General features: G+C 41.9%; 1 protein-coding gene across 7 annotated transcripts; it reads right to left on the bottom strand.

Annotated features, from left to right (window-relative positions):
• Positions 1-1,076: 1,076 nt before the first annotated feature.
• On the bottom strand, positions 1,077-26,431 carry rab11fip1a (RAB11 family interacting protein 1 (class I) a). Of its 7 annotated transcripts, none has more exons than XM_062542607.1 (6): positions 25,122-26,431; positions 15,678-16,108; positions 14,589-15,543; positions 10,555-12,063; positions 3,112-3,229; positions 1,077-2,886 (listed from the first exon to the last, which is right to left on the bottom strand). In XM_062542607.1, exons 1-6 carry the CDS (start codon positions 25,469-25,471, stop codon positions 2,689-2,691), a joined length of 3,561 nt encoding a protein of 1,186 aa, XP_062398591.1. In that variant the 5' UTR covers positions 25,472-26,431; the 3' UTR covers positions 1,077-2,688. The 7 variants fall into 7 exon arrangements, with proteins under 7 accessions (XP_062398591.1, XP_062398592.1, XP_062398594.1 ...); XM_062542608.1 differs by lacking the exon at positions 25,122-26,431 and adding an exon at positions 18,244-18,374; XM_062542610.1 differs by lacking the exon at positions 10,555-12,063.
• Positions 26,432-27,179: the final 748 nt, after the last annotated feature.

The following is a 27,179-nucleotide window of genomic DNA, read 5'->3' as shown; positions in this document are numbered from 1 at the left end:
ACTCGCAAATAGTACTATGCCAACTTTGATTGTTATTTCAATTTTGCAGCCATTTACACTCTGTTAATTATGAATTAATTACTGTTCATTATTAATGAATCAAAGAAAACTGAATGTCTTTGAAGAATAGGAATTTCTTTGAAAGTATGAAAATACATGACAAGAAAACATAGTTTGCTCTGTCCAGATAGTGAGATACTGTGATTACACATAAGGAGTTGTCACAAGACCACTGATCTATCCTACATTTAAAAACTCTGGTAAGATTTTGTTCAAAAGCAATTTTAGACATTGGTGTTTGTGGTTACTCTGGATTGTTTTGGGATAATGAAAAGAAGTTTCGGTTACACTTTACTTGAAGGTACAGTGTCTCCATAAGAGTGACATGACATTGTCATGAATGTATTATCAACATCATAAACAAGTCACATTTATGACATAACGCCTCCATCAGTAATTGTCAGCCAGTTTTTGTCAAGACAAATTAGGGTTAGGGTTTATGTGTCATCATGTCACTCATTCGAGTAAATCTTCGAGAAACTGGAGTTCCTCTATAGATGGAAGAGGTGCAAGAGGCCCACTACTGAAACATATCCCCACAGGTGAGTTTCTCCTCAGCCACAAGAGGTCAGACAAATAGAGCAATTCAATCAAGCTGTGCCCAACATCTAGATTGAGATGCACACCAGAACCTTGAGATGCATAACAATGTAGGCTACTAGCTGGAGAGCAGAAATGCATTTGAACACAGGTTACCCCGCATTCACACTGTCTCCGTCCGTCAACGGATCTCATTCACTTTGCATGGGGCGGACTCGAAATGCATTGTGGGTCCGTCCGTCGCTTCAGCTCCGTTGCCTCCGTCAAGAAAGTTGAGAAATGTTCAACTTTTCAGGCAGCGACGGATCCGTCAGCCAATCAGATCACGTGTATGCAAATACACATACGGCAGATCCAACCTCCGTGATCCGTTGACGGACGGAGACAGTGTGAATGCGGGGTTATGGTTTTATGGAAGACATTTAGGTGGAACCTTTCGAAGCGAGTTCAGCCAATGACAAAATCTTGTACAGATGCATGATTGCATAGAATCACTTTATTCATACATGAATCATCAAGACTGTCATTCCATCAAGTCTCCGATCAAGACTGTGCTCATATCTGTATTTCGAGATTAAGTCCAGTGTGAGAGCTAAAAAGTGTTACAAAGGCATGATAAGAATTAAATAGCCATTTTTAAACCAATCAAAATAACTGAACTTATTAGCTTAACATTTCATGTGAAAAGTTAATTGTATCAGTGGATAGTCATTGTATTGCATATGTACAAACGAACAAGGCACACTCCCTGACATGACATGATAATGAGACTGACTTTAAGGCAGCATGACACTACCTTTAGGTCTGAGATATTACAAATATTTTGGTTAATTATCAATTCACTTTAAATCAAATAGTGAAACATTAAGCTCAATGTAGCATGTTAGCATCATGTTAGTCACTCAAAGATATTCGGCATCCCTCACTAAAATGCACAATTTCATCTAAATGACTGGATACTTGACAGAGCACCAGAACAAAAGACAAACGTGGAATGTTTTGGTTGAATTAGCATTTCCCAACAGCCATTACTAACACAACCAGCAAGTCATCATGAACGAGACTTATCTCCGCACTGATATTGCAATATTTCAAACAAAAATATAACATAGTCATAAAACGAACATCAAAGGAATCATGTCAGACACAGATGTCTGTAAGGCCAAGTCAGGAACAAAGCCCCAAGGCTCTAGAAAAAAAGTGTTCCTAAACCATTAGCTAAATTCATTTTTGGTACCTGAACAGTATAATAAAATGTATTGCTATAAAAAGGGCATGACCTTACAGTGAAATTAAGTTAATTAAATAAAGACAACATTAAAAAAATCAGCTGTGCTATTGCTGAACGAGAGATCTCAAACTCAACCAGAACAATCAATCTGATGCATTCAACATTGTTCGACCAAGCACAAGCACAACCAACAAGTTACTGGTAAGGCCTGTATATCAGTGACGACGGCAGTAAACAAGAGAAGCCATGTCACTCATGATCAAAAGATAATTAAACATGCTGCGGTAGTGACACTGACAGGCAGCAGTAAGCCTTACAGCGGTGTAATAAATATTGGTGAACCTTCCAGTTCAATAGACTCTTAAGGACACCTTCCAGCACAGCCATTCAGTCAAAAGCTACAATTAAGTTAATAACCATTAAATGCCACAAATGAACTGTCTGACATTTTTGAGTGTTACAATTAAGAGCACAAGGTGACACAGTTTTCATGAACAAGTTTCTGAAATACTAGGGTCAACCACTCAACTTCGGTAGAAACAAAAACAATAAATAGTCAGTTTCTTCATTGATTTTTGACACCAGCAAGTATCTTAGAGTTTTTTTGATTACCATTACTATAGATTTCCACTCCTTTATGTACTAGCCTTCATGAAAAGTTCATTAACAGATATTCCATCAAAAGTGCATAATACAGCCAAGGGTAGTGCTAGAGAATGACACTCCAGCTGGAAGCAAAGTCCTTGTGCAAAGTTTGATTTAATCCCCCAACACAAACAAACAGAAGCCTGACAGATAGTGAGAGATAATTTAAGACAAGCTTTCAGGCCCACAGTTCATGTTCACACAGTCGACCACTAGTGGGAGCCCTTGGCAGCTGCGAGTGACATGAGAATGCTGGGCTGCTCCTCGATGACCCGCACCAGTAGGTTGTCAATGTACTCCTCCAGCTCCACAATCTTCTCATCTCTCTTGGTGAGTTCAGTCTGCTGCTTGACCACCAGGGTGATGAGCTCCTCCTGAGTGAGCTGAGTGTACGGACCACTACCAGTACGCTAGAGAGAGAGAGAGAGAGAGAGAGAGAGAGAGAAAATAGAGCGAGAAAGAGAAAGTTACAAGCAGTTTGAATTTCAACTACTTTGAAAACATTTGTGTGGTCATGATAGTTACCCTAATTATGTAAGACTAATGAGACAACAACTGTTTAATAATACATTTCTGTTTCATAATTTATGGTGAAATTCGTTGCCATGAATTAAGCACGAACGTCAGAGCCCTACCTTGAGTTTCTCTGGCATATCAGTGATGCTAATGGACTTAAGGTCCTTGCTTACTGCAACGCTGCTACTGCCGGGGTGCTGGCTTTCTTGAGCGCTCAATGGTTTCACTGGGTGGGGCCTGTGGAGAGAAAAAACATCTGTTCATTCTTTTTTTCAAATCAAGAAACCAAACATATTCAGTCACAAACATACCTCAAATGGGTGTCTATTTCATTGCCTTCTTGGACTCAAGAGTGTAAATGGATATTGGAAAAGGATGAGACCATTAAACCCATGAAGAGATTAGTGTTCACAGCAGAGTTACCTATTACACAAAGTGTAATAGGTAACATTGCTCATATCACCACAGATTGCTCATATTGCTCATATCACCACAGATTGATATTCTGGTTAAAAAACTGAGAACAATCAGAAATAATTCAAAATAAAACAAAATAAACAAAGCTAAAATATATAATCTACTCGGCATCATTTGAATCAATTGTCCTTGCCCAGTCTTGACAGGCAAAGTCGTGTACTTGAGTATCAGAGAGAAGCAGAAAGTAAACATGTAAAAACGTTACTCACTGGTCTGTCAGGATAAGATATATTTTCTAGTCTACACACAGCAAACTCCATCAGTCTTTTTTTCTCACCAATTCAGTTAAAATGAAGTGAAGCTGTCAACATAGGCAGGTGGCACAGATAACTACAGGAATGACAGCGGCTACATCTTCTGTCAATAAATCTGACATTCCCCTCCTGAATGTTCCAGAAGTACTCTAAACCCCATTACCCTTTCTTCAAAAAATGTCATGATGTGTTCCCACCCAGAGAGGAAGAGGGAAAGGTGAACTCCAGAGATAAGATGCAGCAGTGTGGCTCACCTGAGTGGGCTTGATGCCAACTCCAGACCAATACCATCTGGGACACCAGCCTGTACCCCTAACGGTGAGATCCAGGCATACACAGGGGGCTTAGCTCCAGCAGACAGGGGTGAAAAAATGCTCTCTTTGGGTCTGACTACAGTGGTGTCCTCCCCCAGGACAGCATCAAGAATCCCGGCACTAGGCTCCCACTGCAATGATTTTCCCGTATCCTCGGGTGTAGGTTTGGAACTACTTCCTTCACCGGTTGATGCGAGATGGAGCTCAGGCACTTTGGGAGAGAGACTAATTGTGCTTGAAATGTAATTGTCATATCTATTTTGATGTGGTGACCTTGCAGTGTTTGTTGAAACACAAATGAGAGATTCCTCAGAATCACTATCCCAATGAGCATCAGATGGGGTCATGGTGGGAGCTGAGAAAGATGGGGATGGGCTGAAAGTTTTTGGTTTCAATGCATGAGGTATAGGTCCTCGACTGTATTTTTCTGAATTGGTCTTAGACATGATCTCTGTGACATGTACATTCATATGAGACAGGTGGTCTACAGGTGGACTACTTTTTGTTAGGTTTGGAATGGGATACATTTTATCCTGCTGTATCTGAGATATGTCAATAAGTGTGTCTTTCACAGATGTAGTTGCAATTGCCAATGACGCATTCTCTTCTTTCCCTGGATCTGTAATTTGTCTGGACACATCTGAGCTAGTTTCTGGTGTGTCTGGTTTGGACACATACAGTGTACTGGGGCTTCCATGATGCAATGGGTCTTGATGTTGCTTTGATAAAATGGGAGTTGAGAGGTTGTTATCTGGAATAATTTCCACAGTTTTCTGCTCTGAATACATAATGAAATCACTATGAGAAGATACAGAAAGCGGATCTGTAGGAATATCTGTTTCACAATTCCTGTCCAACTCATTTGGGGACAAACCAGTTTCTTTTACATTTATCTTTTCCTTTGTGCTGTGTGCAACGTTGTCGTTATCATTCTTGTCATGAAGTAAATTCCCTGGGTCATAGGAAAGGACGGCACCACTAGGAGAAGGATCATATTCAATGTTTTCGGTGTCTACATCAGGTGCATTTTCCAATGACACAATTTGACAAATAGTAACATGTTGACTGTCAATAATTGGAATGACCTCCATCTCTTTCAGCGTCTCGTCAGCAGGTTTCATCACCATTTCTTTGTGGTTTGGTGTAATACCAATTGCCTCAGCCTCTTCCGTTAGAAAGGCCTCAGGCTGTATTGGCAAGGATGTGTCCAAGGGTTCTGTATTCATTGGTTCCTCATTGGGTGTGACTACAACAGTCGCGTTCAATGGGATCGGATGCAAAGTATGATTAGGCTCTGACATCTGCTCATCTGAATCGATTTCACTATTTCCTGTGCACATTGAACTCACAGGAGATGAGGATATGGGTTTCTTTGAGAGATTTTGATGAACAGGTGTACCACTGTCTATTATAGGCATGGCTTTATTTTGCTCAGATACAATCTCAGAACAATTGTCAGAAAATGAATCTGCTTTAATATCCAGATTTAAACAACCATCTACTACTTCTGTTTTCTTTGTCTCCGTCTCATCTGTAATAAGGCAGTCATCATGTGTGCTCGGTTCTGGTATATTCCATGGGCCTTTGTCTGGGATTGCATCACTCGGAAAAGGATCCTGTGTATCTGCTGTTTCAACATCAATGAAATCCGTCTGATTATCCTCTTTCAATGTCAAAATCTCTGTAGCAGGTGTCATTGCAGTTTGATGGACATCTTTTTCTTGTTGGGTACCTCCTGGCTCATCAGGTTGAGGCTGACTGGTTTGTGAATGTTCTGCTTCAACTTGTTGTTTTGATGTTGCAGCAGTTGTAGTCTTGGTATCAGTTTCCATGGAATCAGAGGAAATGTCTATTTGTCCTGCATTCTTTTGCTCTTCATTACTTGTGGGGGAATTACTATTATCCAAGAGGAGATCATCCTTGGTTGTGACATCAGACAGTTCTAGACAATTTTCTGGTTTGGTCTTAATCCTGGAATGGCTTGATGTCACCGGAGGCAGAGGAGCTAGACGTTTTTTGGGGGTAACTTGGGGAGTGGGGGTGACAACTTTTGAAATTACCTCTGTGGATTTGTTCTGTTCAACCAAATTGGCTGATTTTGTGTCTAGCACTCTTTCTGTAGCAGCAGGTTTGATTACAGTCAAATTTCTTTTCTGAGCATTTTCCAGTGCAGACATCAGTCTCTTGGAATTTGCTTGGGGATGTTTCTCTGCAGAGGAACTGGTTTGTGAATGTTTTAGTTTGCCCATAAATTCAACTTGTTGTTTTGATGATGATTCAACAAAATCGGTCTTGGTAGAAGCTGGCTCAGTAACTGAGGATATGTCCATGTCTTCTGCATTCCCCTGTTCCTCACTAATTATAGAGGAAATACTGTTTTCCAAGATATCGTTAGTTTTAATATCAGACTCCCGACAGCTTTCTCTTGTGTGTCTTTCTAGTTTGGCCTTAGAGTCGATACTACTTGAAGTCATGGGAGGCAAGGGAGCTCGACGTTTCTTTGGGCTAATTTGGGGAGTGGGTGATATGATCTCCACAGGTTCGTTATGTTTAGAAGGCCCAGTCAAGTCACTTTTGGAATCATGTGAGAATGGATCGATTTGAGGATCAGATGCAAAAGTCTTAACGAAGTCATCATGCCTCTCACTCAGGTATGTTTTCTCATCCTCTTTCATTAGAAACATTTCACCACTCATGTTCTTTTGTGGCAACTGCCATGGATCATGAGAAAGGAGCTGGTCACCAGGGAAAGGATCATCTTTAAAGCTCATATCTGTATTTGATGCCTGTGTGTTTTGGATGGGCATCACAGGTTTGGAATTAACAAGGGGTCCTAGTTGTGCGTCACGTTCAGTTTTGATCACACCTGTTGGGCTTGTGTCTGAAAGCACTGTTGAAGTAGACACAGGTTTTTTCTTTAGACGATCACTGACACTACCAAATGCCTTCTTGTCATTTCCTTTTTGTTCTGTCTTTTTATAACGTGAATCTCTCTTCTGGATATTTTCCAGTGCAGACATCAATACGGTGTTCGGTGCTTTGAAAGACTTTGCAACGGTTGGAGTAACAGGTACGTTTCTTGTCATGGGAGTCACCTCAACAGTCTGCCAAGGTGAGACTGGCTTGGGAGACTGAAGAGCTTGTTCAGAACTGGTACCAACCACTTTATCAGGGAAGACTGGCTTAGGTGGCAGGTGAGCTTGCTTGGTACTGACGTCAACATTTCTATCAGATAAGATAGGCTTGAGGGGTTGGAGAGCTTTTTTGGAACTGGGGCCAGTGTTTTTATCAGAGCTTTCACTTAAAGTTTCCTGTAATGCCAATGTACTCTGATGAGACACAGGAGGTGGACAGGTAACTTTTGATTCATCAAGGCCACTGGCACTCATCGCTGCCTCACTGCAGTTAAGAGACTTATTCATCCGCCTATGATTCACCTCTGCTATGATGTTATCCCAGCGAGTTTGGCCCATCACTCCATGCCTCTTCTTGGGAAACAGTGTTTCATAATCAGGGATGGGCAGAACAGGCCTCTCAACTGTTGATCTTTCATTTGGTTTCAGACCCGAGTTTTCCATACTGACCGGTTGGTGATGCTGAACAACTTGCCAGACTTTCTGTGTGGCCAGAGAGGAACGGTACTGCCCTTCAGAGCATGTGCTGAAAGGGATGATTCAGATTACAGCAAAGAAGGAAGGCCCTTGGTTTAGGTAGGGGCAGTATCTGTGGGGGATGGGGGATTTGTTATTTCAGTTTCATGGTTCTAACATCTGCCAAAGAGCAGGCACAAAAACATACGTGCTTAAACATTCTACCTATCTTTAATTCACTATTTTTGTTCGCATAGCCTAAAATAAAACTATGCTTAGATACGACTAGTACCACAAGTGGCTGCAGCGTCTATATCATATGCTTAGTACCCACGGAAAACCGGGTTATCCACACTTGACCACAGTTATCGAATAGTTGTGCAAATAAAAGTATAGGCAAGTTTCCATCACCATTTTTACAATATTTCCTTTAAAGATTCATGTAATGAGGGTTTGAGGTATTCAAATATGGTTTCAATGTAATGTTATCTGTTATACTAACATGACCTGTAACCGTCAAAATATTTCTATCAATCAAAACGCATGTCAAGTAGTTATGCAGTAAACATTTGAGTCGGCAGGTCCATGTTCTTCCCAACGGTATTATTGTTATGTTCCTTAGGCTGTATGCGTTGTTTGTCATTGTACTGTATGCATTATGTTTTATGATTTCAATGAAATGGTCTTCATTTGCATGCCGAATATGGGATGCATAGCCAAAAGACAATTTCCAAAGACTGACAAAAAAGTCAGCAGTGATTGTTTTGTTCTTGAATTCAAATGACTGAGCTTGTCCTGATTTTACATAAACATTTATCTAGCAGACACTTTTTCCAAAGTGACATGCAATCATATTACAAGGGCGTTGATACATTGTCCCCGGAGCTACGCGGGGTTAAGTGTCTGGCTCAAGGGCACAACGGTAAGAGCAGGGAACTGACCCCACAACTTTTCTCGCTACTGCATACATTACACCAATTTAATCGAAAATGGATATCTGTCATAGATCAAGAGTACAACTATAGGGGTGGTATCGTCCTGAAATGTTGAGCATATTAACCATGGCATCTTTAAAACACTCATGGCTATGCCCTAATGGTACATGCTAAATATAGCCAGGGCTAGAGCAAGATCAAACTGAAGACACAGAAATCTCAGAGTTCAAGGAATATAAGGGTATAAATAAGTAAATGTTGTTAATATTTTGATGATAAGGCTCTTTGTAAGATATGGTGATGGAATACTTAAAACAACATGTACTGTAAGAGTGACCGTCTAATCAGCAACAGAAAATGAATAAGAACCTTCGTCTTAAATGTCAGCAAAAAAAACCCCAAGTCTACAGTACACACTGCTCTGTGAATTCTCAATAAGATATTTTAAGCTTTCAATGATAAATTGACTCACCATAAAAATACTTCCAAAAGCAGAAATAATAACAAAAATACAGAGCTCCTTAAGCCATGACGCTGCTTTGACTAATATACACACTGTGAGTTAGTCACTTGTTTGTGAGCTTCCAACATCCTGCAACAACCAGTTTTGCTCCATACCAAAACACTGAAATTTCATTGTGCATAACATGAGCCCGAAGTCACCAAACTGGCAAAACTGGTTCACAGCCACAAATAGTGGAACAAACCATTCCTCTCAGCACAGCAAGACTGTAAAAATAGAAATAAAATGACAATTGTGTCTAGAAGGTAGGGAAGATTCCTGACAGGCTACATACAATGCTAAAACTATTTGTATGAAAAGACAGGACAAATTATGCAGGGAGAAAAAAACAAACAATAGACTGTTGTGAAAACTTGAGTACGCAGACATGTGGACACAAAGGGGAAACCACCATTCACAGGTATCCAGCAGTGTGTAAAAAATAACCCACTAATATACCTGTGAACCTCCCCACTGTTCTCATGAATGGCATTGCAGCCATTAACACATTAAACCATTAACACAGCTGGGGGAAAAGGTTTAAACAATTCATCACAAATCAATTGAAATATCCTGATTACTTCAGATAAACAAAGTAATGCAAAAGTACACCTGGCCAAGGAAGTACAAATGGGGTAGGAGAGCTCAGCTGCAATTGCAAATAGTAGTCTTGTGATTTCCATTAATCTATGATAAGGCCAGTTCACTGAGGGAAGGGGGTGTCCATTTTAATTATCCTTTCATCAACTTCCAAGTCAATATCACAAGAACTGCAACTACCCAACATTGGCTGAGCGTAAATGCAATGGTTTGATTTTGACCAAATGCTTTGATTTTGCCACATAAATATATTACTGATGCAGAGAAAGTTTACAGAAGTGTGAGTCTGCTAAGTGGTTTATGTGTTGACATCCCCTCCCCTAACAGAACTGGTTGTAGGCAATGCAGCGAGCACTAGTCTGATTTGGATGGTGTCTCCTGACTAACATGGGAATACCTAGTCATTTGTAGCAGACCTTTAAGACCAAAGTGTCTTAAAGGGTCATTTGTTGAATTGACTGGGAATGACCCAAATACAGATATTGAAATACTAAAAACAATGGTGCTGTAGCTGTGCCAGATCACACCTCTGCCACCCAAGAATGCAGCTGGCATGACCAAATTATCAAAATTAAATGATCAATAAAATAGCTTGGTAGACAAGAATGATGGAAGGATTATTTGCATAATGCACAGCACAAGGCAAACAGTACCACGCCTAAATACAAAAACTATTCAGAATTTCCAAACATAAAACAGGTGCAAGTCATTGTTGAGAGACTGAGTGCAGAAAAAAGACTCTTGACCAAGTCATGGTATGTGCATTATTTCTCACACTGGCTGACACCATTTGACCCACTTCTCCTTCACTTGTAAAATGCTTTTGCTAGTTTTCAATACCTCTGCCAAGATGAAAGATCAAACTCCAGCAAACAGCCACATTTTCTCACCTGCGTAGTGTTGCCGATGGCCCTCCACCGCTACTCTGAGTGGCTACAGGCTGCACATCTGAGGGTGACACCCAGGCACGTGCAGGGGTCTTCAGCCCCACCGGATGGGTTGCAAAATCTCCAGCCCCTGGAATGGAGCTCTCCGGTGGGCCAGAGGATGTGGAAACAGGCTCCTCTTCAGGTCCGGTTGATATCGGCTTCTCACTGAGGACCGCATCCTGGGTCTTCACGTCAGGCTTTGACTTCCGAGTGTCATACTGTCTTCGTCCAGAATGTCTGCCTACTCTATCCATAAACATATTCCTAGTATCGCTTAAGCTCGTAGGAGGTTTGGGGGCTTGACGCTTCTTTTGGGAACTTTCGGGGGAGGCACGGACCTCTTTTGGGATGGCTTTTGTGGGCTTGTTTTGCTCTGTAGATCTGGCAGAGCCATTCTGAGAGAGGTTGGAAAATGGATCTGATGGACGAGCTGATTCAAATATTTGGTCCAGATCGTCTGCAGTCAAACCCCTCTCTTCTGGTTTCACTTCCTTCTTTGTGCCTCCTGAGAAAAGGTCATCTTGATCTTTGTTCGGCTGTGGGGTATTCCACGGGTCTCTCAACTGAACACTACTGTTGGGGAAAGGGTCCATGTTCTTATCTTGGGTTGCCTCAGGCTGGAGGGGTTCCGTTGGTTCTTTCATTGGCGTTTTTTGCCTGGGTTTCACAGAGGGTATCTGTCTGTCAGCCTGTGAGACATCTGTTGAACTTCTGTCAGAATGATTCTGAATCTGACTGGCTCGGCTTGCCGGCACAGGTGGTTCTTTAGGTAGCTCATGCTCTATTCTTATTCTTTCATTACCTTGTGAATGTCTAGGTTTGGCAACAACAGTTTCCCTCTCGGCCTGTGGTCTTGGCGTTGCGGCAGCAGTTGGCTTGGGAGGCTGAAGGGCTTGTCTGGTACCAGATACAGTCCTTGCTTCGGGGATTTCTCGATGCATTTCCACCTGCCTCCAAGAGCTTTGACTCATGCTTGCTGTGGATCTCTCCTGACGGACTGCAGTTTCTGGAACAACTGGAGGCTCTTCGCTCGGACCATCAACACTCATCTCTGGCCCACTCATGTCAGTCTCTCTTTCTAGTCGTCTCTGATTCACCTCGGCTATGATGTTATCCCAGCGATTCTGGCCCATGACTCCATGTCTCTTCTTTGGAAACAAAGTCTCATAATCGGGAAGTGGCAAAGCCGGCATCTGGGCCTGCTTCTGTCCCACTCTCTGCTCGTTTGCCATTTGGTCCGGTCTTGGTTCGTCGTTCACACCAGGTGAAGCATTAGCAGGAGCCACGGAGGAGTGAGAGCTGTAGTACCGGTACATATCTACAGAGTCTGAGGGGACACTAGAGGAGGAGGACCCCGAGAGCAGGGAGGAGGGGGAAACCTGGTCTTGCTCTTGGCTTTGGGTATCTGTAGTATTGGTGGGGGAGGGAGGATTACTTAAATCAGTTTCAGGATTCTGCCACTCTGCCAATCTGCCAGGGACCAAAAAGAAAAAAAAACAAAACAAAACAAAAGAAGCCTACACATCAGTTCCTTTCCAAAAACCATCAACTCCTTTCCACAAACAATCCAATCCTGGCCTTCATCATCATCCTCACAATCAACTTACTACAAGCCCAACACCATTTATGACGGTATCATTATTCATTTTACTTTAAGACATTTTTTAAGGCAGAAAATGTTTAGGCAGAAGAATCCATTAAACTGATATCTATTAAGTGTTTAAAAACATCATTGTACATTTATTTATTAATTTATTATTTATCGATTATTGGCTAAAGCCAGACTAAATCAATTTAACATTCAATAGTATGTACCAAGCTGTTGTCCTGTGGCCATTAATTGAAATAGATTGTTTGAATGATAACTGTTTTTAGCCGGTACATCAGCTTCACTTTCAGAAATGGTGTCGGACCATTGAATACTGTACATTAACTAGAAACATTCAACAGGGTCTGAACTGTACTTGAATAGGCCCGATATGGTTAACTATACAATCCTGCTAAACCATCAGTGGAAATTACACAAGCCACAGTGCTAACAACAAACACTCCTGGGCCATTATAAAACAGGTACATTTAAAGTACTTTGCCATTTTTGAGAACAAAACTGAACTGACTCACCATTTGAACGACAAATAGATCCAAGCTACAAGTAAACAACTAGAAAAACCCAAACAGATCTTCAATCCCAAACTAGAACCTTCACTCTCATAAAGTGTAAGTTAGTCACTGTCTATGAGACCTCAACATCCTTAACCAGTTCTACTCCATACCAAAACCACTGCATCTCAGACACACCCAGTTGCGTTCCACCACCATGGACCAATCAAAACAAGCCACAAAAACTGGTCTGATCAGTTGCTCCCAAGCCAGACATGAGCCAAGCCATTACAGTAATTTCCTCCATGGATTAGCCTAAGATAACATAATACAGATACAAATAACGAAGAGAGCCTGCAACGTCCTACTTGATCATGAACACAAATTGGTTGTTCATTTCTAATAGCCATCAGGCCTGTGCAACTACAGAAGGAAGGAAAAGTCCATCAGAAACGGTGAGGAAAAGAGGTATATGATTTCTGTATGAATCAAATGAGTGTCAAGCCAGTGTGAGAGCACAAAAGAAAAAAGAAAAAAAGAAAACACATCAAAAGGTTCATACTGATGCAATATCTTGATTACATACATCGGTATGGAGCATCAATGGTCACTTCACCTAATTAAGCATACACATGCATTCCCCACATTTATTTTCCATTTGTGAAATAGAACTTTAGTGAGCTGTATAACCACAGAGCGGAGAACGAAAACAAGGGAAATTGTTTACACTTACTCAAAAATAATTAAAACATTAAAAAAATAAAATAATAATAATAATAATCACATTGATTGTAACAAGAGAGATCAACTTCAGCTGATGTGATGTAATGTTGTGACACCTGGTGGTAAACATTAGTAGGTATGAGATAGTGAAGGGAGTTTTGTAACTGTGTTATTGATCTCATTCTGCATCTAAATATTTTGTAAATCAACTGTTTTGATAAATGTAATTCAGGTGGTTGATATTTTTAATTTACAATGATCAAATAATTTTACGGAAGGAGTCAAAGAAACAATTTAATGAAGAAACAACTGATTTCATGAATATCCCTCAGTAGTTGCTTCTACCTTGGAAATGGCATTTTTCACATGCCTCTTCTTGTTAGTAAAGATTTACCAGCATTGCACTTTTCTGCATGTGGACAGAGAAGGCTTGTGACCTAGCGTGAACCAAAGCACACCTCTCTTAAGTAAATTGGCTGCTATTGATGGCAGAGAGGAATTAAGAGAGGATTTGATTGCAGCAGCTCCCAGCCCCACTGTCTCCACATGACTAACTAGCATGGCCAGATGATTGTACTCACCCCTCATGATGCAACTTCCCCCAGCTGATTGCAGGCAAGTGTTTCTTGGTAATGTAACGGGTGCTAGCTGGTTAGCTATGCTGTGGAACGTTAGTAAACCTCACTCCCCGACGCTTCAAGAGCGCTGCTGGCATGAAAGCTAGTAGCCTGGGCTTTTAGCTGGATTGTTAGCGCGCTCGACTCCCGATCCGAGGTGCTGCTGTCTCGCGGGTTCGAGTCCGGGCGTGTGCAGGGCTGGACCGCGGTGGTTCCACACAACGCAGGTTACATTGGTGCCGTGACCCGGATCGGGAGTGAGGTTTAGGGGGGTGAGTGTAACGGGTGCTAGCTGGTTAGCTATGCTGTGGAACGTTAGTAAACCTCACTCCCCGACGCTTCAAGAGCGCTGCTGGCATGAAAGCTAGTAGCCTGGGCTTTTAGCTGGATTGTTAGCGCGCTCGACTCCCGATCCGAGGTGCTGCTGTCTCGCGGGTTCGAGTCCGGGCGTGTGCAGGGCTGGACCGCGGTGGTTCCACACAACGCAGGTTACAGTAACATACAAAACACCATTCAATAGAGAGACATATATGGCATTAAAAGAGAGACACTCACCTTGGCTTGACGGCCGACACCTTGGCTGTGCGACTGGGGAAGCCACTGCTTGGGACGTGGGGGTTGAGGACTGCTCTTTGAGTCTCCGTTGGGCCCTGGACAGTTGTAGTTGGATCTGGGCTCAGTGAGACCTCCTCAAAGGGGTTTGAAGATGCAGGGACCTCGAGCTCCTTGAAGGAACGGCGAGGAGCTGCGACCGGCTGGTTCTCCTGGTGCTGTTCCTCCTTCTTCTCCTCCTTCTTCCTCCCGAGGCCAAACAGAGACGACAGCCTGTCTGTTACTCTGGTCTCCTCGTGGCGCTTCTGCTCCTCAGCTCTCCGCGCCTCCTCTTGCCTCCTCCGCTCCTGCTCCTCTGCTTGTTTGGCCTCCTCCTGCCGTAGTCGCTGTTGCTCTTTGCGCTCCTCCTCTTCTCGCTTCCTCTTCTTCTCCTCCTCTTCCACCTTCTTCTGGCGCTCCAGCATCCGCTTTTTCTCTTGATCCTCCTGCCGTTCCAGCATCTCCTGGATTCTCTTTCCTTCCGCTTGCCTGCGTTTCTCCTCTGCTTGCCTCAGCTTCTCCTCGGCCTGGCTCTTGGCATCCAACTCCTTCTCTTCCTCCTCTTCTGTAAGGCGCTGCGGTACACTGGTCTTCCTCTCCTGCGTCTCTGGTTTGTAGCTGGGGATGGTCAGGGCCTTGAAAGAGTCGGTGGAGGCATCGGAGAAGTTTCGCTCATGCTGTCTCCTCACGTCCTCCACAGAGCCCTTTCCTGAGCTGCTCAGGCTGAGGGTGGAGCCGGTCTTGCGCTCGTGCTCCTCCGCGTAGACGTGGCTGCCGTTAATGCACGTGGTGTTCTGGTCTGCGGCACTCTGCTTGGATCGGCCCAGCAAGGAGAAGGGGCCCTGGGACGCCTTGCTGTCATTACTTCCTGTGCGTTTGTGACCGAGCCCAAACTTGCCAAGACCGATCTTCCTTTTCACTGTGAAAGGCAGGCAGAGCGAGAAAAACATTAAATTACCGTCTTCACTGGTTTCTGACACAAAAGCCTTTTTACTGCTACATGACTGTCACTAATGTTGTGTTGTTTTGGAACTACAAAAAGGACACACTCACCATCAGGGGACTCAACGTTAAGGCCAGAGGATCGGCTACCACTGAGGGGAGAGTTCTTCTCTGGGAGGGTTCCCAAGACAGACATCGACTGGGAGTGGTTGCGGTGCAGGTTGCTCTTGGGGGCGAACAGAGACTTGAGTTTGGACTTCTTCTTTGTGGCGGGAGATTCTGAGTGGGCATCCCCTTCCCCGTCGCTGTCCGTTAGCACCTGACTGACTGAAGGCACAATAGCAGACGCTGAGTCAGAGAAGCCATCACTCTTCTTTCCCCGGACCTTGTCCTTAAGCTTGCCAAGGCGGGACCGTGGTTTGTCCTTCATGGAGAGGTCAAACATGCTGGCTGTCATGTTGTTCCTCATGAACTGGATGTCCAGCAGAACTTCCCCCCGATCTTTGTCTGCCTTCCCATTTTTATCCAGCAGCTTAAACCACCTGCAAGATAAGGAGACAGGGAGAGCAAAAAACATAAGACTATATAACTCATGTGTCATTCAGTAACCATACATCCACTTTAAAAACAGCAGCTCAAAAGTCTCAAGTCTCTGGTAAATGCAGTCCTCACTTGGTCTCACATGACGACCTATGTTTGTCAAATCACCCGGGTGTAGAAAATGAAATGAAGATGAGAAGAAGAAAAAAAAAAAAACATGGATGATCTCAATAGTTTTGAGGTCAAATCTTGAAATAGACTACACTCCTCCTAACTCTGGCCATAATTGCATGGCTAAAGTAATTATGTTACAAGGAGAACAGGGACTTTGCTGTGTGCCCTGTTCAATATCAGACTAGCATACTCTGTTGCCTTCTGTGAAGGTCCCCCGTTCCAGTGAGCTCCGGGGCCACATAAGGCTGCCAGCTGATAAAAACAGACAATTAAGTCTTTGTGTTGCCTCTGAACTGATCCTCCTCCCCGGGTAAATACAATCAGCATTCATCCAGCAGGCATGGCAAAGGTAGGGCTGTTCTGGAGAGCACTTTTCATAATTGTGACAAAACATGTAATTATCCAGCAACACCGTTGTCAAAACACTCTCTCTCTCTCTCTCTCTCTCCAGTGACTTCAGGGACACTGCCGTGCACAGAAATTAGACAGGTCTGTGCTGCCCTACAAAGGCTAAGAGCAGTATCAGCAAAAATGGCAAACTGAGAAAAACAGCTTTTTGTGTTTTTCTTACATCAAGTATAAGCATACAATTATATTCAACAACAAAGGGTATCATTAGATAGATCAAAGTGAGCTGAATATTAAACCATTTGTTTTTTGACATTCATGCAAAATTTGGTAGTGTTATAGGCTATACTGCACTTTGCCTTTGCATTACTGCTTATACTTGCATGGCCATTCAATAACATTTTGCAGTAAGTGTAGCAAGTGATCATAATCACTCAGTTTTTATATTAATTGAGGAGGTATTTACTACATTTTTAGTGAAGATATGCTTCTTGATGCCTTAACAATGGCATAGCTCTGTCATTTATACACATTTATGTAAAAATTGAACAAAGGCAAGTGAAACCAAGGCAGAATGCAGTAATGGCAAAGGCAAGTGAAACCAAGGCAGAATGCAGTAATGGCAAGTGAAATCAATGCAATTTATGTGGATACTGCAATCTGCCTTGGTTTCACTCTACTTTTCTGTACAAACTGCAAACTAAAAATGCTAATTAATCTAAGAAATGTATTAGGTAGCCATATGAAATTTGAACAGATCGAAGAGCAGATCCGGCACTTCTTATTAGTGCAAAAAAATTTTTTGGGAAAAAGTGCAGATACTGCTCTTAGCCTTTGTAGGGCAGTGTGGACAAGGGGAAGTTCAGTGAGCACGTGTTTGTATCTACAGTCAATAAAAGAGTAGCTGTGGACTAAAAGTACCAAACAATGTTTAGTTGTGCACAGATTAATTCACTTGGAAAGAAGAGACAGTTGTCAAACTAAAAATGTATTAAGCCACAATATTGAATCAACCAATTACATGTAGGCTAGGCGGATTTACTCATGTTCATGTCTGCAATAAACTGCTATCCAATAGCTCTCTCACACGCACAATGCTTTACCTCAGCCCATACAAAATAAGTTAAGATAAGAGAGAACTGAGACATGGAGCTTTACATACTGTAAGCTTGATTATCAGCAGGCCTACTGAATATTCATATATGTTCCGAGAATAAGAACTGAAAATGAGGAGTTGACTCTTAAATATACTTAATGAACTTAAATATAGGCTTAGGTCCATCGCTATGCTGACTGGCAATCGCCAACTGACAATCAACACCGCTTTTTGTTACTGTGGGAAAGTGGTGTGGGACACAAAAATCAAAGCAGCAGAAAAGCACCCATATTTTTCCCATTTACATGTAAGACTTCTTCAATAGTATATTATTTCTAAATAACCAGCTGAGTCAGAATTGAATTGGTAGACCTCAAAAACTCACAGGCCGTTACCACATTCCTTACAAATGGCCCAAAATCTATTCAACCTTCTGAAGGAGCAGACATTCATTTCATAAAGCATGACAAATGGAAAGTCAGTAGTAAATTCAAATATCCTTGCACTGGAGGAGGATACCATCAATATTTCATGGTAAGGCTATCTGGAGACAGAGCATCCTCACTGCCGCCAGCAACCAAGATCCTTTCTGGAGTCAGCAGCCCTCAAAATTGCTCTAATAAAGCAGGAATAAGTGCTGCCTTCTCCGAATCATCATTCCATGGAAAAAGGAATTCAGCAAGAAAAAAGGGAGTAGTGGCAAGCCTGCATTCCAGTGTGCCTCAAAGCCCTGTGGGGGAGGCCTTCATGTTAGGTTTACAGAAACGGCCTTCGCAGGGTCACTATTGCAAAAGGCCTTATCTCTCTCCTAAGGTCAGCTAAGCAAAACCAATATACGACTGAAAGAATAACACAGCCCCATCCCCCCCACCACCTACCATTTTATACTTGTGCAAGACCATACAACAGTGTTCCTGTTTCAGTAATACTCATAGTCTTGCCCTTCCTACTTTCACAGCTTTAAAGAGAAACACAGGCTTAATAGGAACTAGGCTATGCATTCTCTCCTGTTAACCCTCTATGGGACTAATTAAGAATATCAATGAAAAAAATTCAAACACCTTTGATTTTAAGTCTATTTAGGCCTAAAATACATTTCCCGAGCTCACTTTCAGAAATTGACCTTTGACCTTTATTTTGGGGTACCGTCATTTATAAATGACTATGTCCCATTTAGGTATATAATTTTTCACGATTTGTCAATGTAAAAACCAATTCATTAACGATAAATGGATTAATTATTCATGGACATATTTAATTGGAAATCACTTGATTAATTTAATTTCAGGATCTTTCTGACTAAACAAAAATGCAAAAATAAATTGTCTGTGCACAATGAATTTTGAGTATATACCATGTTGATTCAAGTCATAAAACGTCTCTTCACTGTGTGTTAGATGGGTCGCTTGTTGCTTTTCATATGGCTGGTGAAACTCAACCAGACATTTATTTTGTGGTGAAGCCCAGCCAGGTGAACATCACACTTACTGCACTTCACTCATGTTTGGTCAGGGCAGTTGTCATTTTTGCATCAGCCTTGGTTTTCAGTGCACTAAGGCCAGTGGGCAGTGCAATCCGTCCTGATCTATACATATGGGAGTGACTCCCTCTTCCCTTTTTGATGCCAATGAAAGGCTCCATTCCATTCTCTATACAGTTCAGAGGAATACATTTACATCATTCTGCACAGAGTAAATGTTTGTCTACAGTACAATGTGTATAAGAGACACGCAGGAGAACACCTGCCTAAGTAATAGGCTGGCAAATGCAACCTTCCCTTTATACGGTGGATAGACCATCTTCCAGATAGGGACTAGGTAATGGCCATGGATCCCTGATCCCTGCTCCCTGATCAGTGACAACCAAAACCCTATCCCTGGTTGAAAATTATCCTCACTGCCTTACTTTTCACTCTCATCCTACCCATCCTCACTACCATCGTTCTCACTTTTGGTCATACCTGATGCTGTGTTCCACTCTTACAACTACATTGTCCTCATTGCTTATTTCACTGTCCTTACTGCCCACAGGAATTGCCATAGCTGTTCTTTTCAACTTGACATAAATCTTGAAAACACCCTAATAAACATGTGTAAATAGTCTGATGCTGCATCACAACAATAGAAAACTAGACTGAGTCATTATGGAAATTTCTATCCCTTAATAGGACTTTGTCAGTTATACATGACATGAACTTGTTAAAGGTTTTCAAGAAAGATTTTTAGATATATTCATGTGAAATGATTAAAATAGTTAAAAAACAGTTTAGCCCAACTAGTTGCATTTTTTGTAGGGTGATTTTTTAATGTTTTATAGTTTAAAAGTAGACTTGCCATCATGCCACTCATGGGTGTGACTCAACGTGTGGTATTGTCTCCTTTACTTCCTTGTAGCAACAAATTATGCAATAATATTGAATAATCTTTAATTCTATTGGTTGAAGGAGAAGTCATGCAAAGTATTTTTGGGATTATTTGATTGGTTAAGGATTTAGATTATTCTGTCAAGCAGTTTTCCTTAGTGTCATTTATAAATGACGAAATCCCATGTCAGTGTTTGGTAGCTAAACATAGCTCCATAACAGTGTTTACTGAGAAACATGAGACTGAGTGCTCCAGTGTAGAGACCTTGAGACCTCAGCAGTCCTGTTTTCACCAGTTCTATGAACGAGATAATGATACATTAAACTATCTGTTTGTAAATGTTATCCTCCCTAAAAATGTGTGCGATGTTACTGAATGGCAAATTGAAATAAGGTATTTATTTGTAAAACGTGTGAAGAAGTATCCTAAGCCTACACAGGTCCCATCTAAATACCACATCATAGCATCAACCAACTGTATAGTCTACAATGCAATATATTTCTGTTAGACTATATATCACCTGTCTATACTTATATATCGTATATAACATTGTACTTCCTGTACTTTTAAACCAATTTAGTTTGATCCATGGTGGGCCGGGTAGGTTGGTTACTTTTGCTCTGCTGTGAAGGTTTAGTCTGTATGAACGGTGTTCAATTCATTAAACATTCATCTAAGACAGTCTTAGTGTGGGCTTAGTTTGGACACTTTAACTACTTATTAAAAAGTCTGTTCTAAAGCTAATTATTTAAAAAGCTGAAGCACCTATCTTATCAATATATGTACTTCCTAGGAAGCAATTTCATGACCTTGGTGTCGTTTGCACAACTTGCACTACCAAACAACAGAAACAGCACAGGAACAACACAGTTGAGTAGCAACAGGTTTTAGTGTTAACATTTGATAACTATTCACCTTTTGTGTATGAAATAAGAGGGTCACTTTTGTTTAGTATAGTTCATTGATTATCCTATGAAACCATTGTCAACACATTCCACTCTGCTGAGCCCGTGTATTGTGAGAACATGCCCTTAGCTGAGTCATATCAAATCATCGATACCAAAGCATGGAATTTGATCTCAGATGTTGTACAGGCACAATGTTTTCTCAGCGTTTTGTCCCAAGTCGAGGGGGTGAAAATACATGCTGCCGAGTTTCCATGAAGGACAAAAGAATCGTAGCGATGAGAACCAGGCTCTCAGTGTCAATGTCAAGTCCTGGGATATCAACATTACACTCAAGTAGGACAGTAATATGATGCCAATGACTATGGGAGAAAAGGGCGGAATTCAATCCTCCGTGAGAGTGTGTGCGCGTGCAAGAGTAAAACAGCGCTCATAAAACTGCTGCACTCGGGAAATATTGTTCATGAAACATGAAGGCAACTGATAAAAAAGACTAGAGCACTGTAAACACAGTGAAGTCATTTATGACGCACAACGCCCTTGGTACACCCTGCTGTGGCAGCAACAAATGAAGCAGCAAGTAATTATGAAGCTAGATTAGCTTGACTTGACAACTCCATTACAAAAGCCTGATAGTTAGTCCAAATGACAAAAAGACTATTTGAGTGAATACTGCTGTATTTAAAAAAAAAAAAGAAAAAAAAACATACAGCTTAACAAACATGGAGAACTTTGAGATTTCTTGAAAGTGTGTTACATATCAAAATGTATTATTGTTAATACTACTAAAATGTTGTTCAGTCATACAAAAATAAAGCTCTCAGCAGAGGAGCCGCCGGTGTTCAGTGTCTGGTCCTTCCTGTTCAACATGTTACGTGAACTAAATAATTGAAGAATCACCAGAGGCATAGTCTCCTAACTGCGCATGGGACACTGACACTGACAAACCCGAACGAACACATCACCGAAGGGTGTGCTTTTGCTTTGTTCAGTTCCATTTCTGAAAATGTGGCATCATTTGTTTATAGACCTTCAACACCACACCCACTGGAACACGTCAGGGTGTTACCACACTGATTCACTCGGAGCTATATTAAGGCCATTACATAGATGTCTAGGGTGGACTGTCAACCTACACACCTCACGTAGAGCACATACCGTAACTCACAAGCCCAGGTGACTGATGTCGCTTTTACATGAGACAAAACCCATGACAGCGAAGCTACCCGGAATATCTAGCACAAGGAGAGGTATGCAAATACAGGGAATTGGCTGCACGGTGTCAAACTGCTGCAAGGGTGGTCAACCTTACTGCCAAGCAAGGGTAAATCAGGACGTAGGCATAATGCCAGCCTATAAAAACCAGCTCTGTTCCTTCATTACCTTCAAATGAAGACAGAATAAATACATTCAATGTGATGTAGTTTATGAATCCATGCAGCTGAAACAGGAGGTATGTTTTAAGGGGTTGAGTTTCCACTTGGCAACAATAAATTTAGGCATCCACATGGGGATAATCCAACCCATTACAGCTTGTGCATTCCTATTGTGCAGTATCTACGGATTTGTCATCATGCATTTCATGGTGTGCATGTTTACTTCCAAAACTAAAACCATGACACTGCCATTTATATTCATGCTCAACTGCTGAACTCTCATCCATACACTGATGTATTCAAATCATGAGTCAGACTCTGTCAGGCCATTTGCTGACACAAGAGACCATCAGACCGTGAACAAGGCTTAAAGGGAAATACCAGTATCATCAGAGAGGTCACCAGGAAAGGCTAAGCATGCCAAGACAGCCTGTCTTATCAGGCCCATACAACACGTCCCCATCAAAAGAACAGGATGGAAACTGAACAAGGAGCAAGGAGGAAGCAAGTGACTTTTCTGTCATTGGAAGATTATGCAAGAACTTCTTGCATGCTTTTCAGCACAATTCCAAAACCTTATCTGATGCATTTGGAGACTCAATAGTGAAACACACTGTTTAACCGACACAATAACAATGACAAATTTAAACAAGTTCTTCAACAGAGTTCACTTTGTTTCCCGGTAAAACACTGGGTAAGGGCTAGGCTGGATTGTTGAGGGGGGCCTTGTTAAAATGCCTGTTTAATGAAGTGTAGCTGGGTGGGTTCCTGTAGGAAGCCTTCAAAGTCGCAGGTCCCAATACCTCTCATCTAGGGGCATAACCTCGGAGTCACCCTAACTAAAGGGACTCAGTGTTGATTAGAGTTCTTTCAGCTCTGTTGGAGAGGGGGAATCCACAAAGTCCAGCATAAAAAATATAAAAACAGGAAGCTAACCCCTTCCCTATAAACACCACTTATAGAGCTCTGCCATCTTCCCTCTGGTAACACTGTAGCACAGGCTATATCAGACATAGTATCTTTACAAGAAAAAAGTATCTTTGCCTTCAAGGACAGCACAGTTTGGGATTCCTAGACTTTATTGTGATGTCTTTGGTGAGGCTCCGGTCTAATAGCATCCTGGTGGAATGCTGGAATGTGAGAGGGCACTGCCCACGGGGGTGTGCTCGGGGTGAATGTTTGCGCATGAGAGACTGCCCTTGAAGCCAGTCCAATCCGAGCACATCAGAGTCGTCCGAGTAAACACGGCAAAAAGCCAGAGATCAGCAAAAAATAAAAAGTTCAAAAACACAAGCATGCTCTGTTGTGTGGATGACTTAAGCTGGGTTGTTGATAGATCATAATATAACAAAAACAATACTGCTAGGTCAAACTCTGACATTCTGAACATTCTGGCAATAAATATTATAGTCAGTGAATCTAATCTTTTTGTGTGTAAAATTCAAGGAACTTGCTCGCTTTTTGCAGCTGTTTGAGTGTTGTTTTTTAAAAAAAAATGTGTGTTTGTACACAACTCTATCTCTGCCAAGGACAGGACAAAACAAAACAAAAACAAAGTGCCATTCATGAGGCCAATCACTATTCAAGCCAATCCAGACGTTGCTTCTGGGCCACAGATGGGAGGGATACAATCTGAATGGCTATTGGATTTACAGTAACATAAACAGGAGACTGTGCCTTTAACACCTTCATGTACTACCAGGACAAACGCTTCATTGTTGACATGATCCCATTATCCATTTCAGACATACACAGGAAAGATATTATATTCCTTGAACTATACTGTAGGTTGAGGACTTCCTACAGTGGCCGATCATCAACCAAGCCTATTTCACATTACACAGCACAACGTGAGATACAACAAAAGGCAGGCACATAAGCCCTAGACCTATTTCTTTAAAGTAAAGATGCACTGATGTATCAGACCAACATTGGTTTTGGCAGATATCAGTCTTGTTGGCTGATGTTTATCTGTTATAACACATCAAGTCTGCAGTGGCTACACTTTGTTTTATGCATTGACTGGGGTATTTGAAGATGGTGCTATGAAGGCCTAAAACACTGGAAAATGGTTCTCATTTAATATGTGCGTGTTGCCTTGCCACTAAAGGCTATGATTAACAGCAAAATGAGGTAGGCCTAAACAAATAAAAAGCACCAACGACATCTGCACTGGTTATCGGCCAAAGGTTATTTTAAATATCGGTAGCCTATCAGTATCAGTAGGCTACACTTTATACAAGACAATTTTACTCATGAATACGGCAATGAATTCCTATGAATCGAGAAGTAACTGGTTTATTATTAGGCTACTGTAAGCCTCCAGTCTCAAACTTCCCTAATTCTGACCAAAATACTTGGGTGTGTCTGGATGACACTTCTGAACATTTTGTTTTAATTGAGATTCAGCACAGAGTAGACAAACAGGGTGATGGGAACAGGAGTCTGAAAAGAGTAGGAGGAGTTCAGCTTTGTACAGTAACTAGTGAATGGTGTATGCCCTCAAGGCACACAGGTAACACAAACCTGCTGCGTTGCCCAGGAGTCTGTTGGCTCAGCCATACACAACACTGCGTGCTGGGCCTTTTTAAATCAACAACCCATGGGAAAAACTGAGCAACAAAACAAAATAAAGACTTCATTCATTCATTTTATGGTGCCACAAAGGCTTCCATAACACCCTTTTCATATTCGTTTAACCTGAATTATTTACATAGGCTACATCCTCCTTCGATTAGACTAAACACACTCACTCGCTCTTCTTCCTGGATTTGTTATCGTGGAGGTCCAAGAGGTTGATGACTGCCTGTCCAAGTAGCTTATCCAGACCCACCAGCGCCCGGTGCATTACGATGATATACAACGTGCAGCGGTCGGCGTTGCCATTGTGGAAGAGCGGCAGGTCAAAAGTGGCTTCCTCCTTCCATATCGGTGCCACACATTTCTCTGCCACTGACGTTGAAAATTTGTCTTTGGCCAATTGCATAATGGCATACGCGTCGTTGGTACCATTCTTCCCTTTGGTTTTCAAGTTCCTGGCTTGGAACACCGTTACCTGTACACTTGTAGGATACCATTGTTGACTTTGGTCTGCTAAAGACATTCTCCAGGCCCTCAGGTCAGATCAAAGCGATGGTCCAGCCTATTTATTAGAAGGCCGACAATTCACCGAGTTTAGGTATCAGCCTACTTCAACGCGTTCAAAAATAACGTTCAGAAACCGAACTACTACACCGACTGTCCCGTCAGACTTTGATGCGCATCGAGTAGTTTCGCAATTCTAGAGTAGGCTAGACTCCTCCTTCGCAGGTTGGATCATGAAAGCATGATTAGTCCGGTGACGTAGACGTAGACGATGAGCATGTGGAAATTAGCCTACTGTTAAACCGAATGAATCACAAATTCAATTTATCAGTGGTTTAGTTGGCCTAGGCCTAACCACTGGTCTGGTTGTTAGTAACGTACTGTACGCAAACGTTTTTAATGCCTTGGAGCAAATTGTGACATAGCCTATGACTGAATAGTGGCCTATTAAGCACACTAAAGTCTGGACATTCAATGACCAAGGTATAAGCTTGTGATTGCAAATGTGTTAACTACGCCTAATCTCTCAGCATTAATTGTTGATGCAGTGTCAACTGACAGAACGTCGCCCACTATCGTTTCTTATGGGTTAATTGAATTAGTACACTCACTTACCTCAGAAACACTTACCTATCTGCCCATAATCTAGAAGCCTAACAAAAATAGTTGTGGCGCGTTCAGATTAGTAACATGGTCGGCGACAGCTTCACTACCTGTCAAGCCGATTAGTCATACATTTGGACGTCTAAATTTACCAAAGTAATAGCAAATGACAACGTGAGATACAAAATAACCTCTGCAGTCAATAAGTAACCTGACCACAGCCAACGAGGTGGCAACATTAGAAGCTTACTCCGGACGTTAACAAAATCTTGAAATGTAGGTTATGCAGAGTAGGCTAATGGGGAGGAATCCCCAAAGAATTTAACGCCGTCTTTTCAGTAATTGTGGTAGGACACAAGCTGGCCACAGAGGAAGATACTTTCGCCCCTTTGTTTGTTGAAATTCTTCCTGTCTCGTCATACAACGGTTCTGCCCATTCCACAGAGCTCAGCATTTGATTGGTCGACTTCATGTCAATAAATTCTGTCTTTTGCAATTGGTCCGCCAAGCAATCAGGTAATCCAATATTTGCATGGTGTATGGACAGACAAATTTACGCACGCCATAGAATGTGTTCGCGACAATATGTTCATTGATCTAGACCTACTCTGTCAAATACCACGTTTTCGCTGGACTCCGAGAAAGTGTAGCCTACAGTAGACTGAACCAAGCTACAGTTACAAGTTACGTTTCACTGTTCATTGCTGAGTGTTCAGTGTAGAGAAGTGAATGCTATGCAAATGTACAGTAGGCTGTGAAAAAAATGGAGACGTGAACGAAATCGACTTTTCACATTATGCCTGTTTATAACCGTTTCTCCTCTCAGCAGGCTTTTTGTACATCTCTTATTAGGTTTTTAAAAATATTTGACTCAAAAATAGTCTTTTTAAGTAGAGTCCAGTTAGAGTCACTAGAGGCTATAGGTCACTATCGGCTCATATTCATCAGCCTACTGTGCATAACATTTTTTTGGTTTAACAAAATAAATGTGTGTGAGTGTGTGTGTGTGTGTGTGTGTGTGTGTGTGTGTGTGTGTGTGTGTGTGTGTTTGAAAGATTGCTTCACCCCCACAGAAAATGCATTTCTTATTAGACATACATAGGCCTACTCTACAATGCATAACA

Source organism: Sardina pilchardus, chromosome 8 (genome assembly GCF_963854185.1).
Source record: "Sardina pilchardus chromosome 8, fSarPil1.1, whole genome shotgun sequence".
Taxonomy (NCBI): domain Eukaryota; kingdom Metazoa; phylum Chordata; class Actinopteri; order Clupeiformes; family Clupeidae; genus Sardina; species Sardina pilchardus.
This window is presented reverse-complemented; position numbering and strand designations above follow the sequence as displayed.